This window comes from Lycorma delicatula, chromosome 7 (assembly GCF_047948215.1).
Source record: "Lycorma delicatula isolate Av1 chromosome 7, ASM4794821v1, whole genome shotgun sequence".
In the NCBI taxonomy this organism is placed as follows: Eukaryota; Metazoa; Arthropoda; class Insecta; order Hemiptera; family Fulgoridae; genus Lycorma; species Lycorma delicatula.
In genome coordinates this window covers 98,698,508-98,719,035 of record NC_134461.1, presented here as the reverse complement: position 1 = coordinate 98,719,035, position 20,528 = coordinate 98,698,508, and the positions used below count along the sequence as shown (strand labels likewise).

General features: G+C 27.4%; 1 protein-coding gene across 2 annotated transcripts in view; it reads right to left on the bottom strand.

The window, feature by feature from the left end:
• sick (sickie) overlaps positions 1–20,528 on the bottom strand; it is a 944,125-nt gene that overhangs the window by 30,897 nt on the left and 892,700 nt on the right. For both annotated transcript variants that reach the window (XM_075371421.1, XM_075371422.1), the window contains 3 exons: positions 17,692–17,775; positions 8,119–8,251; positions 5,690–5,814 (listed from right to left, as the gene is read on the bottom strand). In XM_075371421.1, the coding sequence (XP_075227536.1) occupies positions 5,690–5,814; positions 8,119–8,251; positions 17,692–17,775 (342 nt within the window). The remainder of the gene's footprint in view (positions 1–5,689; positions 5,815–8,118; positions 8,252–17,691; positions 17,776–20,528) is intronic.

Below are 20,528 nucleotides of genomic sequence, written 5' to 3'. Positions count from 1 at the left end.
GTATTTACACTATTCTAATTTCTTAGTTTAACATACTTACATAATATGAAAATCTGTACAACAATAATAATAATAATTCATTTTTCTGTATATTTAAATCTATTCCATTGTTTACATTTCTTGCCTAAACAGTAGTTTTTTCCATATCAAATGATGCATTCTTCGGCCTAAAATTTACACTGTAGCATTCATTTTTAACAAGTAACCTAACTATAAGACTTTGTAATGGCCCACAAAAAGGGTCAATGGACCATGTTTTCTCAATTATATGCAGGGTGTTTTTAAAATAAGGTAAATTTTAAAAAAAATAATGAAAAGTATGAACAAACTTTATACCTATGCATTAAAAATTATATTTATTTACTTTTCTACAAAGCTGTCTTCAACTTCAACAGATTCTTCATAGCGCGTCATTAGCTTCTTCAATCCCTCTTCAAGAATTTTTGCACGACTTAAAATCACAAAATAACACTAGATATTTTTCCTTGTGTTCCTTAGCACTCCTCTGTTCTCCAATACCTTCAGCACTCTTCTGCCATACAATTTTTCAGTCAAAACTTCATAAATCAAAGATCATGAAACCATCAAAGACAATTATGGTATGGTGAAGCCCCAGTTTTCTCAAATGTTTTTGTCAACTTTTTCAATCAAATCATCTATTTTAGCCGCCCATGAACAGTCGTTAGTTCTCGAATTGAACAGCACCACTGTCTTAGTTTAGCTTCACTCACAATATATGGCCCATAAACGTCACAAATCTGCCTGTGAATTTCAGCTCCAGAATTGTTTTTTCCATAAAAAATTAGATTATTCCTCATATTTCATATCTGACAGAATCATGAATTGTAGCACTCATTATAAATAGATGAGATGAATATACACAACTAACAAAATGAATAAATATTGCTGCTAAGAGCTATTTTTGTTGAAAAACTGAGATATACTTGCACCATCAATTTCCATTGCATATATAGACAGCAAATGGGCCTTACTAAGATAAAAACATCCCTTGCACTTCACAAATACTTGAGATGAATATACACAACTAACAAAATGAATAAATATTGCTGCTAAGAGCTATTTTTGTTGAAAAACTGAGATATACTTGCACCATCAATTTCCATTGCATATATAGACAGCAAATGGGCCTTACTAAGATAAAAACATCCCTTGCACTTCACAAATACTTAATTATTCCAAATGATCAGATTTTGAGTTCCTTTCAAGTCTATACTATTTTTTGTTCAATCTCAACATGTTTGGTAATAAATCAATCCTAAATATTCGCCTCAAGAACTCAAAATGTTATCCCTCCTTAAGAGATTTTACCTTCTGTACTTGCTTTCATTATTAAATTACAAATTAACTAGCCCTGTTTGTCTTCCTACATGATCAAATAACCTACTTCTTCTTCTTTAACCACAGGCTTCTTCCTTTTTTTTTTACTTGAGTCTTAAAAAGATTTTAATTTTGAACTTTTTCAACCACCTACTTTTCATTTGTATTTTTTTTTATCAATCCGTCATTTTCTTATTAATGTAATACATAGCATTAAATAAGAATAACTGATTACAAAGCAAAGAGTCTCAAAACCATGTTGACTATCAAACACAAGAAATTTAAAAGCCATATGTCCAACAAAGTAACCACATGCAATAACTTTTCAAAATGTCCTGAAAGTAACATCACCTTGATTGCAAGCAGGATCAGAAATTTGTATGGTTTATAACAATATGATATCATTTGATATTTTACGAAGATTACACATACCACCATGTAACATTAACAATAATTGCTGATTGTGGATCTGTATAATTTTAGAAATTATTCTAAACAAATTTTTAGGAAATAAAAATTTAAATTAGGAAGCAGCAAAAAAAAAAAATAAGGAAAACAAAACACAATAACATTTCCCAGTTAAAAAAAACAAAAAAAAAAACAAAGAATTCTAAATAATTAGAATATCACACAAATTAGTTTGAACAGTGAATAAACTGCACATAATGGTAAGAAGAATTATATTCAAATATTGTATAAATGGTGTTAAAAACAAAACAGCAAAAACGTTAAAAACTTTTGATGAGCTATATATCCATGCCTACTCAACAAAGTAAAGCTAAATGTGTAAAGTGCTCCAGAATGATTTCACTTTTTAAACAAAACAAGTAATTTTAATGTAACTTCTATAAGAATTGAGGGAATAAACAGTTCAGTTGATATGATTTTATTCATATTGAAATTAAAAATATAGTACTTCCATTACTTTATAATAGAGATAACTCTGTGTAGTCACTGAAAAAATAAACTGTGTTCAAGGAAGTTGGTATTTTCAAAAATCCTGATTTATTTTCATTCAGTTTTTTAATAATTGAGACTCCTGAACAATGTACCCATATTATATAACAAACTGTCAACAAAATCAAAGCATTACATAAACAACTTCAAATTTTATAAAATAAAATAGTAAATAAAACTTTTTTTATTGACAAATATAATTTTTAAATTTATGTTTTCTGGTGGATACATTTTTTACTATTTTTAAAATGGTAAGTAAGCATCTCATTTTTTTTTAAATTGACTTTGTATGTGAATGGGCCATAAGAAAGTAGTACACCCAAATAAACATAGCTACTGCACAATCAATGATTCTGGCCAATAATAAGCCAGGATCATTGATTTTCATTCTCCATAAAAGTTTTTTATCACTTGAAATTTTTATCTGTGTTTTTCAAAGTTAACAATAACTGATAGTTTTATTTTATCTAAATTTCATTTATGGATTACGGAAGATGATAAATAAATCAAGTGTGATGAAGGCGTTTCAAAAATTTAATGCAGTAGAAAGAACAACATTTAAAATGTTAAATAAACTGTGCATTACTTAGATATCTTAATGGATGATCTACTGTAATGTAAATTAATTCCATCAACAGGATCGAGATTTCACACACCTAATATATCCATGAAAATTCCCATGTATTTTTTTTTCATACAATAAATAATTCCTGGAATTGTCAATATTTATTGTAGCTATGCTAAATTGTTTGTGAGGTGGGTTCTATAAAAGCTGATCAAAACAAAGTAAGCCCAACCACTTGACTCCTGAAACATTTCAAAGGGAAGTACATGAATGCCCATTCTATTGCTCAAACTTTGTCCCTTTTGATTTCTATCATTTTGTACAACTAAACTATAATTAGTAAGGGGTACGCTTCACAAATGACAAAAAGCTGAAGGAAGCCGTTATTACATATCTACCTATGGATGAAATGCTGAGGGTATATAAAAATTTATAATGCAAAATAATAAATAATTAAATTTAATTGACTATATCGAAAAATAAGAAAACATAAGTTTTGTCATGAGAAATTCATCAATTAAGTTCTTATTCTAAGTGAATATTACTTTCTGCATGATGTTTGAATAAATATATATCATATTTTCTACTTTCATGTAAAATAAACAATCATAATTTTATATGGGGCAATAAAATATCTACTAATGAATATAATTTTTTAACACATTTAAATTTCTAACAGTTCAGTATTTTATGCTTGGATTCTGCATTTTTTGAATGCATTAATCTACCATCTAACTTCCTACTAATAAATAATGTATAAAAAAAAACTCAAAATAAAGTAATTCCCTATTAAGAAGCAACAAAAGTGGAATCAATTCTAATTGTTAAAAATTCTTTTACAACATATGTGCAACTAGTAAATAAAACACAACATGATGCTTTATAGTTTGTCATGTTATACAAAGTAAATGTTATTTAGTTAGCAAAGGGTCATGTAAAATTCAGTGTTTGGAAAAACACTACAACTATACACATGTAACTCACAAATAACTAGTTTGAAATAAAGAGGCAGAAGTGTGAAAAGCTGTCTAGTGAATAATCTGCTAAACTTAAAAGCCACAGTGAACACAAAATATTTTCAAGAGATTTTGCACAGTTACCAATGCAATTATGAACCAGATCATAATTACCGTTAATATAAGTGAATCCTTGGGCACAGAAAGCTGCAACTCAGGGGATGAAATGGCAGATGAAGAAGATGTGGAAGAATCTATCTACATCATAATAAATAAGGCATGTTTTTATTGAAACCAAATAAAAAAAGAAAAAAAGAAGTTATTCATAATACTAATTTAATCATTTGTAACACATCTGAAATGAAAATTTGCAATAAATTAAGATATTAATTTTTAATATTTTATATAATTGTATAAATTTCTGTTATAAACCAGGATGAAAATAATTAGCTAACTGTATTTATTACTTTCATGAGATTTTGTCAGGTTTATCCCAACTGTGACTGATATTTGACAAAAGATTTTACTAATATCAATGTAAACAATTTACACAGAAATGCTGTTTCTACTGCTGATAAAGAGAATCAACTATTTGCAAATGTACATTCTTGCCATTCAATTACAAAACAGCAGTAATTGTCAGAAAAATGATTATTATCAATAACAATCTGTTTCAGAAATTTCATTGTAATAAATTCAAGTTCTGTTCTTTAAGGAAATTTTAAAAACATATTTAGGAAATAAAAAAGTCTGTGTAACCCCAGTAAGGGAGGAGAGTGTGTCAGGTATAAAACAGTTAAAAAGAATAAAGCTGCAGAAATAAAAGAAATCATATGGTTTAAATTATGGTTAAATAGTATATAATTCTTTTTTTAAGTAGTATAGTTTATTTTTAAGTAACTACACTCAAACTCCAGAATTTTCAGTAGTCCTGTCAATTTTATATAAATTTAATTTATTTAAAAAGAAAATTGAAATACAATAAACTTTTGTAATTTTTTGTTCAATTTACAACTAATAAAGAACTTATTCTGTAAAAGTACATTAAAAAATGTTCAACTGGTCTTGCTAACTTGAAAAAATACATATAAGATGAAATTTTAACAGATCCCATAACAGTAAAAATACTTAACATACATTTCATCTAAGCAACTGTAATAGCAGTACATAAAAAACAGCTTCAAAATTTACAATATCATACAATCACATTTACTTTAACATAAACCTTCTCTCTCTTTTTCCGTTGTCTCCGGAACCATTGTAAGGTATTACTTCAGAGGATGATATGTATGAATGTAAATGAAGTGCGCAGTCTTGTACAGTCTCAGGTCAACCATTCCCGAGATGTGTGGTTAACTGAAACCCAACCCAACCACCAAAGAACATCGATATCCACAATCTAGTATTCAAATCCGTATAAAAATCATAAAACTTCTGAAATTTTATAGATGATAGATTCTTATAAAAAACATCTTAAGGAAATAGAAGGTTATAAATATAAAATAAATGTTCATAAATGCATTTATAATGTAGTCAACAAGTTGGCAGTAGAAAACATTATTTTGAAAATTTTAGATCCGTAATTTAAAACATTACTCAAATTAGATAGAATTTAGTTTTAAGGAACTTTTACTACCCCCAGAAAAGTTTACCCATAACACAGTTTAAATATCTTCAACTGATGGTGTTTATTTCTAAGCAAGAAAGCTGATGCCAAAATTCTTTAAAAAAATCTCTTTTTCTGTTTCTCAAACTGTTTTCAGAAAATTTATATAGATAATTAAAAATTTAATTTATAAAACTACTTGTTTAAATCTGATTTTAGAAATAAAAAAAAAAAAAAAAACTTTAAAATTATCTTATAAACTCTTACCCATCCTCTCTTTTTCTTTTTATCTCCAGATTCATGCTGAGCAGAACTGGATAAGCTGCACGCAGAAGACAGAGAGTTGAGACTAGATACAGAATCTGTAGAGAGTTGTCTTGCTATGTTACTACCTACAAGGATAAAAAGAAAAAAATTATCAGAAATGATTTGCTTGCTAAACAAATGTACACATTTTCCAGTATTCAGATATTACATAAACTACTGGTGTAAAGAGTTCATCTGGCCAAGATGTGTTGATTATTAAAACTTAAATATCTAGTCACTTGATAGTTTTAATTCATAAACTTAGCATGCATTTGGAAAATAGTACAGTTAAGCTACTAAAATAAATCGATTTATCTGTTTGGCCATACTTTAAACTATTTTACTCAATAAACACTATTAAGAGACATTTTATCATAAAGATACTCTCTTTATAATTTTTGCATTCTTTTCTCGTAGAATGAAGCCAACAGTGAAGGAAGGCATTCATTATTGTGTTTTTTGATTTTATTACTTTTGAAAGATTCTTGCCAGAAAGAAACCATAAGTTTGAGTATTATCTCTTCATTTCAATATTCACAAACAACACAATGTGTGACGATGCAAATGCTCAATCAGTTTTCATCTACTTAGTTTGCTAGATGGCTCTTTCTAATGCAGTCTAATACACTTTGTCTGATTGTATAGCGCACTTTGAATGAAGTATTTTTCTGTTGTTATTATTAGACATACAAGTACAAAAAATAATTACAAAATGAGTAAATAAAAATTTAATAAAAGCGCTATTAGTTAAAAGTCAGATACTATATACACTGTCAGGAATATATGTTGTGTGTTTACAACAATAAATTGAACTTAATTTTTTTTTTAATTTTCTAAAACACCTTCCAAATTATGTTTGATAAACATACTAGTTAGTTATTCCGCTTTTATAATTTAAAAAGAATTGTTAACTGTAAACAATGAAACTTTTAAAATTAATAAGATATTTAGAAGACTAATGGGTAGTAAAATCAAGACATAGGTACTACGTTAATGACATTTACAAACAGAATAAATGAAAAAAAATCTTGAATATTTTGACAAAAAATAAATAAATAAATTTTTTATGCAAGGTGCAATAAAAACATAATTCTAAGATGAGGCCCATAAGAAAAAGTTATTTTAATTATGATCTTTTTACAAATACACTGAAAACAAAATTTATTTCTTTAAGTTTCAAGCACACCCTTTTGTGATACACAATTATCTGTATGATGTCAAAAAAAAAACTTTTATAATTAAAAACCTAAAACAGCCTAAGCTTCATCTTGTTAAAGAGGAATGGCCAAATTCATTAAGTATGAAGTGTAGGAGCAGTAGTAATGTTGTTGCCAAAAAAAATTTATGTTTTGTACACTGCGTGATGGGAGTGCTTAAATTGCTCTTGCATCACATTTTAGACTGTATTGAATGTGGTTCTACAGTTGCCTCATAGAATTTGCCTTTAAAAGTCCGACTCAATTTTTATTGATATTTTCAGGCACAGTGATCAAAGAAGGTCACTCTGATCTCTCTTTGTCACCGTGTGATTTTCTCACCCTCTTGAAAAAAGGATACCACTTAAATTACTTATCCACTTCATTGTCTCTTTTCCAAAGGCCTGCTGGATCATTTACAGGTTTCTGTGTTGGTAAATTTTCTTATTTTACATTGAATTTGATTTTATCCGTCCATTTCAATATGCAGTCATAATTAAATTACAGATACATTTATGCTTGTAATCATAGAAATGTATGTAATGTTATATTGATCTTAATGTATACTGAATAATAATACTATTTGACAGTCTGATTCATAAAGGTCACTTTGTCACTTTTATGTGTACATGCCCGTGCTGCACTTGTGTATTTTTTTACAGGATAAATTTCTAAGGGTAAACAGATAAGATAAAATAAATATATAAAAATAAATAAATATGTAGAAGATTAGGGTAAATAAATAAAACTAATGAAAATAAGAGTAATAAAGTTTTAAACTAATGAAAATAAGAGTAATAAAGTTTTACAAACTTAAGAATGGTTAAAATTATTATACAGAAATTTAAGAAACTTAAGATATACAGGAAAGAAGAGGCAATAAAACCAAAAAACAATTTAATCAGGTACCTGGAGGTATGGTAGGCATTTTTATGGATAGCAAAGAGATACTGAAAAATTACAACAGATGTAGCTTTTAAAATGGATGCTCAAGCTTAACAAAATTAGGACTGTTATAAAAATCAGTAAATTATGAAGATTATAACTGATATCACCTAAACTGTGATATCAGTTGTGAAGAAATCATGAGGTATAAAAAATTCACCAGTACTAATAATTTCTAGACCGGTTATTACTAATTTACTACTATTACTAATTATTAGAAATAATGAACAATAAAATTTGTATTACTACCATCATCAGCTTCTGTAGTATTAATTGTATGTCTTCGTGCTAATGATGGAGAACCATGACCAGTCAAACCAGCTTCTACACTTTGTTTTCTAAGTAATTCAATAGTCTGGCGTAATTCCATCAATTCAGAATCCTACAATAAAACAAAATTTTCATTATGAAAACATAAATGCAAATTTCCAATACAAAATGTATCAAATACAAACAAGAATTTTGTGTCTATTAATTGAATTTACATATATTTTACATAAATTTTTAATGAAATTCTCTATTGATTACAATGTACTATTTAAATTGTTAGTTAGTTCTTAATTTCAATCTAAAAGTATTCTTTTGGTTGCTTCTCAAATCACTAGCATACAGCTTCAAATCTTGTCATTATTATTGAATTTTTCTCCTAAAATTTCTCGAGTGATCCATATAAACGATGATCAGATTGAGCCAAGTCAAATTTGTATGATGGATTAGGTAAAATATTCAATTTGAGTTGGTAAAGAGATATCATTGGTAAACAATGAAGTTGTACTTTATCTTGAAAAAAAACCTAAATTTGGATCACTCTTTGAAGAGGATTATTTGCTTTACTCATTCATTCAACAGAGCTGAAAATACATTTTGCAATGGTATTTTTGCAGTGATAAGAAATCTCAAGTAACCTCTGGATTTCATAAAGCAAAAAGCCATTATCTTGCTTACTGAAGAAGTTAGTGTTGGAAAAGAATCACTATTGTTTCAACAATTGTTTATTTGATTCAAAAACAAAATTTTGAAATCTTAACCAAGGCCATAATAGAGTTAAAAAGTTTATCTCCTAGATTATTATAATGTTGAATGAGAACCACTAAATGGATTTTCTTTTTCTCATGTAAGGATTTGAGGAACCTACTTTAGAAAACACTTTTTTTATTTTAAGTACTTCTCCAAAGCTCCCAGTACTAATTTCTAACTTAACAATTTCAGCAATAGTTATTCAGCAATTGGACAAAAAAAACCATGTCAATTTGAGATCAGGGCTAAAAGATATTCTTGGTAGCTAACAATTTGTTTATTTTGCACACATTCTCTATCTTCATGGAACAATATTGCTCTGTTATATATTCCTGCCTAATCATTCCTAAACCATGCCTGAAGTCTAAAAAGATTCAGAAGACCATACATTCTAGAGAAATTTTATAACTACTGGTTCTGCAATATTAATATTACTTAGCACTTCTTGCATGAAATATTCTAACACTCGCTGACTAACTGATAAACTGGAAAAGGCTTGAGGAGTCTATACACGTTTCAAGTTTAAATGTACCTGAACATGACAAAAAAATACAGCAAGAAATGTTTACAATAGAAAGAAAGGAAACATCAATATAAAAATATAAAATGCTGCAAAATATACACTACAATTACTTAGCAAAAATGATAAAATTAAAAAAATAATCATAAAAACAATTGTATCTGTTAACATTAGATAATCTGGGTATCTTACATGGTAGTAATTTTTTCTAAGACAAATAAATATTATATAAAAGATTAAAAAAAAAAATTCTCAACTTTCTCTCTCTTTTTATTTGGGTACTATATTTTGTCTTATATTAGAAACTTATACGTGAAAATAAATTGGAATCATAACCTAATCACTTTTTTCAAATGAATTTTGGCGTATAAATAGCTAATTACAAAAATTTATTATAAAATTTTTTCTAAATAATTATGATGATAAAGTTGATATATTATTCAGTTGTAAATATAAATTTTCTTATAGCTTTGTAAAAATTGTTTTACAAAGTAAGTACCCACATTAATAAAGGGATTTAAATTTGGCTGTAGTGGAGTTGAAGAACTAGCGATCTGCATGTTATGACTGACTAAAGATTTGGCTATTACAGTGACTGTCAGGTTTCAATGTGGTAGAGATAATATCAAAATGTTACTGTGTCAGTCAATTGAGATCTGGACTTAAGGGCAATATATATATTATCACTCAGGACAAGAATAAAGGCTGCACTTTCAAACCAGGGACAATCTTTGTCCTATTCCAGGCATCCCATATTTTAATCTGATGAATTGAAAGTGGTTTTTGTTTGGTACAACCATTTCATATAGGTGATCCCAGTCTGGGTCAAGTTTGGTTGATTGGATGTTCTCAACACAGCAGGGCAGAGCTCATATGGTGAGTTAGCTGGAGCTGGATGACTGCAAAATGAACATGATTGTTCACTACCAAAATCATTAGTGAGCTTGAACCAGATCTCCAATCACAAAACAATCCATTGCTTTCAATGAAGCTCCACTAAATACAGAGAGGGTTGGTGGTTTATATGTTCCTCAGATGACTTTTCTGAGAGCATGTTGATGTCTTCTTTTTTTTCAGCTACATGCATGCTGGTAGGTTAAGTACAATCAAAATGTTACGGTGAAAAATTAATAATTCTGAACAAACCTTTTTGTTAATAATAATTCAACTTGATCCACCCAGTACAGAATTAAAGTAAAATGACACTCACCTTATTTTTCATAATGTCTACAATAATACTTTCATGGCAATCCATATCTTCAGTTGTATAAAATGTTTATTAAAATGCTCTTCATCATAAAATGTTTATTATCAAATTACATATTAAACTCAAAATGGTAATTAAAATATATAATATATAAAATTTAATATATAAGATAAGACTTAAAATATTAAATTAAGATTGAAGATTCAAAAGTTAAAAATGTTCAATTTACAATTTTTTTTAAACTATAGTTTACTATAGGCCCAAATAAGTAATATATTTTGTTTTTATGCTACTTAATTTTATCATAATTGACATCATATTTAGATATATGTAACTTTTAAATTCGATAATTTTAAATTTTTAACATTTTTTATATTAAAATAAAACAAGTTTTTTAATTTTTAATCATAATTTAGTTTTTTTTAATTTTACATATTATATATTTTAATTATCATTCTGAGTTTAATATGTAATTTGATAATAAACATTTTATGAAGAATTACAACTGAAGAAGTGGGTTGTCTCATGAAGTACACTATTGTAAACATTATGAAAAGATAAGGTGAGTGTCAATTTACTTTGTTTAATTCTGTACCTGGGTGGAGTAAGTTGAATTATATATACAATAATTAGAACAGAGGTCATAGGGGTCTTGAAAAGACTGATTTAAAAAAAAAATTGCGTAAAAAATATAATTGTCCCAATCTCTCTCTCTCTCTCTCTGTGTGTGTGTGTGTGTGTGTGTGTGATTACATACATACACAAATTTTTTTTTATCCTGTTAATTGAATTACTCAAATAATTCAAAATTCATCCCTTATTATAATCATAATCTTCTCCAGTAACTGTAATTCAACATAAGTCACTTGAATAAATATACACTTTTTTTTCACCTTAATGAAAATACACAATATGTAAAATATTGTATAAATGTGATATACAAACAAATTTCACCATCTTAATTTACTTTTTATTTCCCTGGATTCATGATATTTAGATTAATTGAATAAATAATTTAGTCTATTTCCAAAACAACAAAAAAAATTTCAGTTTGATTTTATCAACCCTACTTAAGTCGTGTTCTCGCTCTCATGATTTTTACAATTCAAAAAAAGTCCAAGAAACATGTAGTTAGTTCTATTTAAAAAAACATGTGCTTTAAAAGTGATCAAATATAAAAACATGTGGAGATTACTGGTTATTTGAGGAAGGAATCAGGATATCTGGCCTTAACCAACAGGTATGTCTATCCTAAAGCTTGCTATCAGCCACTAGAAAGGAAACAAAATGTCTCAAGAGTTGAACCAAGACAGTTCCAACCAGTACAACAAGGATGCAAAGGTTCTTTAGATCACAGCATCCTCTGTAAGGTCAAACTTCTATTCATAGAACTTATAACAGGAAAAGGATGGATCAAGGAAAAGAAAAATGGTGTGGGTGATAAAAAAGAACCATCTATTCATGTTTTTAATGAGGTAAATAATAGCTTAACTTTAGAATAATTAATTTTACGGTTAATAATAATCATCCTTCCATTACACCAGCTGATTGCTTGGCTTAAGATTATGGAGAATTCCTTTAATAGGAATGTTCAAATTCTGACATTTTCCTGTAACAATAATTTCCTTAACTATGAAATAAATAGTTCAGATTCTGACTGAAACAAACATAAGGTTTTGTTACTGAAACAAGGAGTTACTGTGGGTTGACAACCTAACAATTCACACAGAATTTTATAGCTAGTACCTGCTGTTTTGTTTTGCAATTTGTATGTAAGAAAATTCATAAGGGGGGGGGGTCACATTGTTCTTTACCAATTTTGATAAAATTTAGTTTTGTAGAATATGATCTACTAGAACATGGTAAAAATAATACGATGATGCATCTCTCAAGTATTTTCAAGAAATTTAACTTTGAGAATTTGATAATTTCTACACGATGCTTTCATGTCCATTGGTAAGCGATTTATGTAGTGACTGGGGTGCTCAAGGCTTAAAGTTCAAATCCCATGGACAATTTAAATATTATTTTTTTTTACATTTGTTTTTATAAAAAAAAAAAATATTTTATAATAAAAATGATTGAAAAGTACAATTTATGTTAACAAAATTTAATATTTTAACGATTTGGGATTCAGGAAAATAAAGGTAATGGGAAGCTATTCAAAGATGATTATTAGAGAACCAGTTCTTGTAGATGACACAAGATCTTAAGAACTTTCTGGATAATATCTTGCAGATAAAACTCAATCCTAAATAACCTCAAAGTGAAACTAATAAATTCTTCAATACTATTATTTTGTAAATTAGTATTAATAAAAATAAAACAAAAGATATAGTAGTTCTGAAAAAAACATAGTTTGTAAAAAAAATTAAATTTCTTTAAAAAACATATGTAAAAAAAAGCATTTTCAATTGTCCAAAAAGTGCAGAAATTTAGAAATATTCAAAATAAAATTTTTCAAGAACACTTGGTCTGATTATTTAATAAATATTAATATTAATTTACCATCTTTACTAGTAGATAGTACACTACATACAAAGTAAATGTTATTGAAATCGGCGAGGGACAACTTTGATCCTCCTTTTGTCATTTAACATCAAAAATCAAAAATCATATTTTAATAAAAAAAAACCTGAGAATTTAAAAAAAATTGTCTTTAACATGAAAAAGATAACTAAAATTCACTAAACTGTAAGCAATATTACTGAAAAAATAATTATGGCAAGACTATAATCTAAATTGGGGAAATTCCTCTCTCATATGTGTACTAAGTAGATAAAACATTAATAAAATCCTAGTCAAGTAAACAATTATTTTCAGGAAGAATTATTATTACAAGAAATTGATTGTTTAGGCAATTCAATTATAGAAAACAATGTTTCAAATCAAAAAATAACGTTGTTATTAAAGTAACAGTTATATTTTCTGGTAAGATCACTATGATTTGTTTTTTGTGTACCATTTACCTTTCTTAGCTTCATTCTTTTATTATATGTTGACGTATTTTGGAATAACTCCATTGTACTCCAACAGTACAATAAGTTTTGACCCAAGAATTATTTTGAAACGTTGTCAACATATAATAAAGAATGAAGCTAAGAAAGTTAAACAGTAACTTAACATAGAAATCAGGAATAACTAAATTTTTATTTAGTTATATATATATATAAAATCATAAGTAAAATACATTAGTTACTTTTAGGAAAAATTAATAACACAAGAAATTCATTGTTTAGAAAATTCAGATATAGGAAATGATTATAATTAAAAAATAATTAAACAATGAATAATGAAAGTTGTTTTGGAAAAAAAAGATTGGAAACAAGCTAGAAGTGACTTTAAATTTTATAGCAGCTAATAAGTATGAAAATCAAATGAATAAACAAGTTTCAACATCTGTTTTTGAACTGACTGAAAATAGACCCCAAACAAAGGGTTAGACTTAAAAGTATAATTACACAAAACTTCACTTGCAATGAAATCTGGCAGAGATACTTTACCAGAAAAACAAGTATAATATAAAATGTCAAAATCAAATGAGTAAAAAATATATTAGTTGAATACAATCCTTGTACTATATTTATTAAACATTCCTAAATAATGGCTGACGCTTAAAACAAAAGCTACTGATAGGATATTATGAAATGTTTAATATTTTGCTTATAAACAATCTTTAACTTAATAATTAAATATTTTATTGTTAAGCACTGTTACACTTAGTAATTTCTCTTAAAATGCAGAACAATGTTGATTAAGTCGTGCAAAACAGCAGCAGAGTTAGAAGAAATTTTAGACTACAACACACAAACTATTAACAAATACATGAAATAAGAGCAAACTTAGTTTTAATAGCAGTTTGCTATTAAAACTCTATACAGCAGATCAATTATGCATGTGCTACATATAACTAACTGGGCTACTACATATCAATCTATCTTTTCTAAGCCACATACATCATTTTGGTGCTTGTGTACAGATTGTACTTTTTTCCGCTATGAGATGTTTTTAAAAAAAATCAGATGTGGACACCACATGAGTTCCTTGTACGTCTATTAAATTACATATACACATTTTTGTTGCACTTCATTTAAACTTATTTCATCAGAAAGTGAGATATGGTCCTCCGATTCTTTAATAAAGTGGACAGATATACAATTGCTAAAATATTAGTTTTTATTAACATCAAATATTTATGCAATTATTAATTCAACAATCTTACCGGAAATATTAGGTCAGAATAAAAGTACCTTGATTACTTTTTAAATAAATTGTTTACAAAGTAATCCAATAATAAAAACTGATTCTACACCTAAGGTCAAAATTAATATTTGTAACCAGTATACATGAGTTCACTAAACAGAATAGTTTAATTATTAATAACTTTTATTTGTACGACACACCAGAAATCTTGTGCATATTATGCACAGTGAAAAAAAATTTTCAACAATTACTTTAAATTCAATACAACTCAAAAATATATTTTATTTTTCTATCAAATAATTAAATAATTTAAAAAAAAAAATAAATATACAATTTTTATAAGAAGTTGCTACGAAAATCCAAAAATATGATTCTAAATTATAATTTACAATTAATAATTAAATAATCAGATGTTTCACCAAACCTATTATTTTTATTTTATTTTACTTCTAATTTTATTTCATTAATAATTTTTTTATTTATTTTTATTATCAAATTAAAAAAAAGAAAAGTTATAAAAAATAAATTTAAAAAAAGTAAAAACAAAAAGAGATGAAGTTGATTCGAACTGATGTGCTTTCCCCTTTAAGATCCAAATACTTCATTAATTAGAATTTTTATTTTTATTTTAATTGCAATCAAAAAGGGAGGTTCACAACAAGATGTTACAAAAATGCTAAATCCAAAATTTCAACATCCTACAACTAATCGTTTTTGAGTTGTGTGAGATACAGACACACACACATATATATATATATACATATATATACAGATGTCATGCCAAAACTAGTCGAAATGGATTCAGGGATGGTCAAAATTAATATTTCTATTGAAATATGAAAACTGGAATTTTTCACGATCAAAATACTTCCTTTACTTTGTACAAGGAAGTAAACAAGGATTAATCTGTCATTATACAAGTACAAAGTTATCTTATTAGGACAGATACAACAATTTTGTAGCAATATTCTTTAATACAAGCTGCATCTCAACCAACTGAGGAACAATAGTCATCAATTAGAGTTGTCAACACAGAGTAATAATGTCAAATATAGATTTGTCTCCCTAACAATCAGAATAAACGTTAGTTATTATAAGGCTGAGTATCACCTATATTACACAGGTTTTGGTTTAATATGTAATAGTATGTATATTCAGCTGTATAAGGAATCCAACAAAAAAAAAACCCACTTCACTTTACAGGTTCCCCTTTATAAGCCTGTCAAAAGATGCTTGGTGTTCTTGAGAATGAAATACTATTTACAGATGAAGATAATAAATTTTCAGTCGGATGTAATAAAGTGGGATCAACCATTTTATTATAGCACCTAAGGGATAAATACTCCAATTTATAATAGAATAACTTTAACAATTTAAAAGAAAATCCTTTTTGGTTCTTTAAAAAAAAAAAATAAATAAATCTCTTTGTGGATCACCTTTCAAAACTGTTGAAGCAATTTTAATGAATTATTATTACAATAAATAATTTAACTAATTTCAACAAAGAAGCACAATATAATTTTGTTAAAATTAATCTAAAAAAATGGTTTTGCTCATTGTTTTGTTTGTGATTTCTCTTGAATACATCTTAAAAAGTTCTCACCTTCTTCAAAACATAATTTTTTTACTAATTAAATGAAAAGTATAATTAAAATTTTAAAAAACAACAGAATATTGCACAACTTTCCTGGTTATTAACAATAAAAATTTAATATTAAAAAACAGAAATATTTTTTTTTTGAGATGGGGAATTACTTTCATGAAAAACTTTTCTAAAAATATTTGTATATAGGTTAAGCTTAACAAAATTTAAGTAAAGCTTTCTCTAAATCTAATACCTCTTCAATAAAGAATAAAGTAAGAAGCGGAAAAAGTTCAGGGCCTGTAATTTAAAAGGAAAAACTAGATAATTCTTGATAGTTCTATATATGAAGTATAAACTTTCTAAAAATTCTTGAAAAATATTTAAATTGACAGGAGACAGGGCTAAAGAACAAAAAACATACATATCAATTTTAAGAGGCAGGACAGGTGATTAAAAAAAATATTTTTTTATTATTTTACATGCACTGAAGGTAACAAATTTGTTTAAATAAAGTTTTTTCTAAAATGCCTTTAAAGAAAATCAAAATTTGCTTTTTCATGATTTCTATCATTCTTTAACAAATTTAAAAAAAATATATATATAACACTGCCCCATATATATAGAAATAATTGAGGCAAATTTGAAGAAAATTGGTTTGGACAATCCTGACATAAAACCAAAAGCAATGCAATGCAACATAAGCACAAATATATATTCACATACAGGTTAACCTATACACATGTTTTTTTTTTTTTATTTAAATGAACCTAGTTGGGCCAAAAAATGTAAAGATTTGCTAAAAACTCAATACTCCTTTTTAACACGATTACCATACTTTCCATTTATTTCACCAGGAAAGTAAAAATTATTGAGATTGATGTTTACAATAACAATCATTGTTGTGAATGAATTATTATGTTGGTATTAAAATCGACTAGTAGATAATGAAATTACTGTTTTGTTGCCATATTTTAAATATATTTTTTTGCAGTAAGCTAAGAATTTTTAATAATTTAAATTTATTATTTCACCAAGCCAGTCATTGCATTCAAATTTTACTTCATTAATTATTTAATAGTTATAATAAAAATGCAATTATATAAACTCGTTACATTTTAAAAATGCAATTATAAATATTCCTTACATTTTTTAATTAAAAAAGAAAAAAAATCTTGCTGTAACAGTAGATACTGCAATAGAGACCATTTATAAAGTAATCCAACTACTGATTCTTCTAATATATTTTTCATTAAAAAGGAAAACCAATAATAATTTCCAAAATTTTAATACCTTTTTTTCAGCAGTAGCAGTTAACTGTTGTAACCTCTGAGTCATGTTGGAAAGAGATTGTTCGAATGCAGATACAACATGAGCCTGTAACAGACATATAACAAACATTACAACTATAAATATACTTTTTAATAAACAAAACAATAAACACATTTTTATAAAGTTAATATTTTTGTTGTAAATAATACAGAATATGAATGATCAAGTATTGAAAAAAATAAATGATTTTTTTAAAAATGCATGTGTGCGCGCTCTCACACACACACATATATATATATATTATACAGCCTAAGTGTTCTCTAAAAATTAATTAATTAATTTCTAACAAGGCAGATTTTTGTTTATCGAAATATATCCCTTATAACTAGGATGTCCCAAGGAAAAGAATCTTATACCAGAACCCTGAGGAGGGTGAAATAAGTATAAAATGCCAAACATGAAAACATAATTATTAATGAGATCATAATTATAAAAGAGAAAGAAGGAAAAGATGAGAAATGGAACATAATTAATTATTTGCATCATCAGTGATCCCTCCTCTCATATTTGAAAGCTGGTAACCTGATTCATATCCCGTTGACAGTTTCCCATCATAGCTAACAGTCCTCTACCATTTGAATCAATGTGCCTAATGTGTCTCCTGTTACCTCTTCAATTTGGTCCAGCCATATTTTCGGCGGTTTTCCACATTACCTGATGCCCTCGATTTTTCCTTGTACAACTAACTTCTCAAGACTTTCACTGGCCCTACAGATTATATGACTAAAAAAGCACAGGATGTGCTGGAAACATATTGTGGACAACCTCTTCCATACCCAGCTTGTTTATAATCAAGTTGTTCGTCCTCTTTTCTTGCTCCGGTGGAGCGTTCTTCTGTAGGCCCACATTTCAAATACATCAATTCTCCTCCTCCAATCTTCCACCCTTGATGGCCCAGGTCTCAACACCATACATGACAACAGGGAAAACTAGTAGCTCAAGCATTACTTTTTGTTTTTCAAACGTTTAATTTCAGCCCTAGAGCCTCACTTTCTTTGTGAACACAGTCAAAAATTTCCTTCATTACAACCTTGATACTGCAAACCGAGTCACATCGTCAGCAAACCTTAATGATGATTATATGCCGGGCCTCCTATTCTATACTGTCATGCCAGTTTTTCAGGCTATCCCACACGATATATTCACTGTAAATGTTGAATAAAATCAGAGAAAAAATATATCTACTGTACTCCTCCCAAGAGGTATAAGAGGGCTCTGTTGTTCATTTTCCAGTCTAACCATCGCTGTTCTTTTTATCTATATCTATCTAATCTATCTATCTATCTATCTATCTATCTATATATATATATATATATAAGTTCTGAATGAGAGTAACAAGATAATCAAGAATGTCCATCTCATTCAATAATCACTACAGATCTTCCCACCTGACAAAGTTGAAATCCTTGGAGTAATCTAAGAAGCAAATTACAAGAGGAGTGTTGAACTCTCTGCTTTCTCTATCAGCTGCTTAATATTTAAAATTTTCGCACACGTACTCCTTCGTCTGATGAATTCAGCTTGGCTTGCTTTGTAGGAATTTCTCTGTCCAGATCATATCGCAGACATTCATGAAGTATTTTTACTTGCATGTGAAATGAGAGGTATAGTTCTATAATTTTTGCAGCGGTGTGCAGCCTTTTTTTTTTATAGGGGTATGAATACCAAGGTTGTTATTTGCATAGGCTGATATTTTTTTGAATACACACAACTGAACATAAACAAATATTTAAATAATCACTGGTGACTTTTTACTTTTAACATGGTGGAATTATTATATAGGGAATAAAAATACCATTCATTATTATCACTGCAGGAAAAAATATGAATTAATCCTAACTGATAACAATGTACTTTAACTCAACATATTGAAAACACATTGTTCATAATAATGAATAGTTTTTTCAATTGTTCTTTTTTTAAATCTAGCAACTTTTTTTGCTTGTTGGTTGGTTATCTAATAAATTCACAGGTCTATATTTACAAAGGATAATTTAACTAACTATCATCAGGCACTATAATTTATGTTTTTTACACCATAAGATGCAGTAAACAAATGTATAATATAAATTGCATCATTGTTTTAAATTCTAATGATTCAGTTATTCAAAAAGAAAAAAACAGAATATTAAAGACAGGACAAGTAATGAAACTCAGTGACTGCACTAAACATATACAGCTTCAAAACAAATCTCTCAGTCACGTTCTTTCTTTTTCTTGCTTGCAATTATTCTTTTCAAACTAGTTCATTTTTTCTTTTATATATCTGCTGTTCATGACAGCTGAATTAAAGGAAGTATATTTTATAAATTACGAGACCAGAAATTACTGTCATTAGTTATTATTTAGGTGCCTACAGTGTACATGAAATAATAATTCAACAAAGTAATAATTTGTAAGCTACTAAAGTATTATTAAGTACAACTGTAAGAAAATAATTATATGTATTTATGTAAGATGTCTGTATAAATACATTATCCAATTTCATATTTGTTGAGCAAACTAAATAAGATTACACTTCAGCTTAATCTGCCGACCAATATTTTAGCTTAGTATGTATGTAAATCATCCTGCATTAACTTGAATAAATTTAACTGATCTAAAATGAATTCTGTAGAACTATTGTTTAACTCGTGCAGGAATAACGAATGAATAATTTATTTTTTAAATGAACCTCAAAGTTTTACTAATTCAATATCACTTTTGAAACTGAAAGCCAGATTTAAAAAAGAAAAATATTACATAGCATTTAAAAAAATCTTATATCAATTTTAAAAATAATTTTAAGCATCACTAAC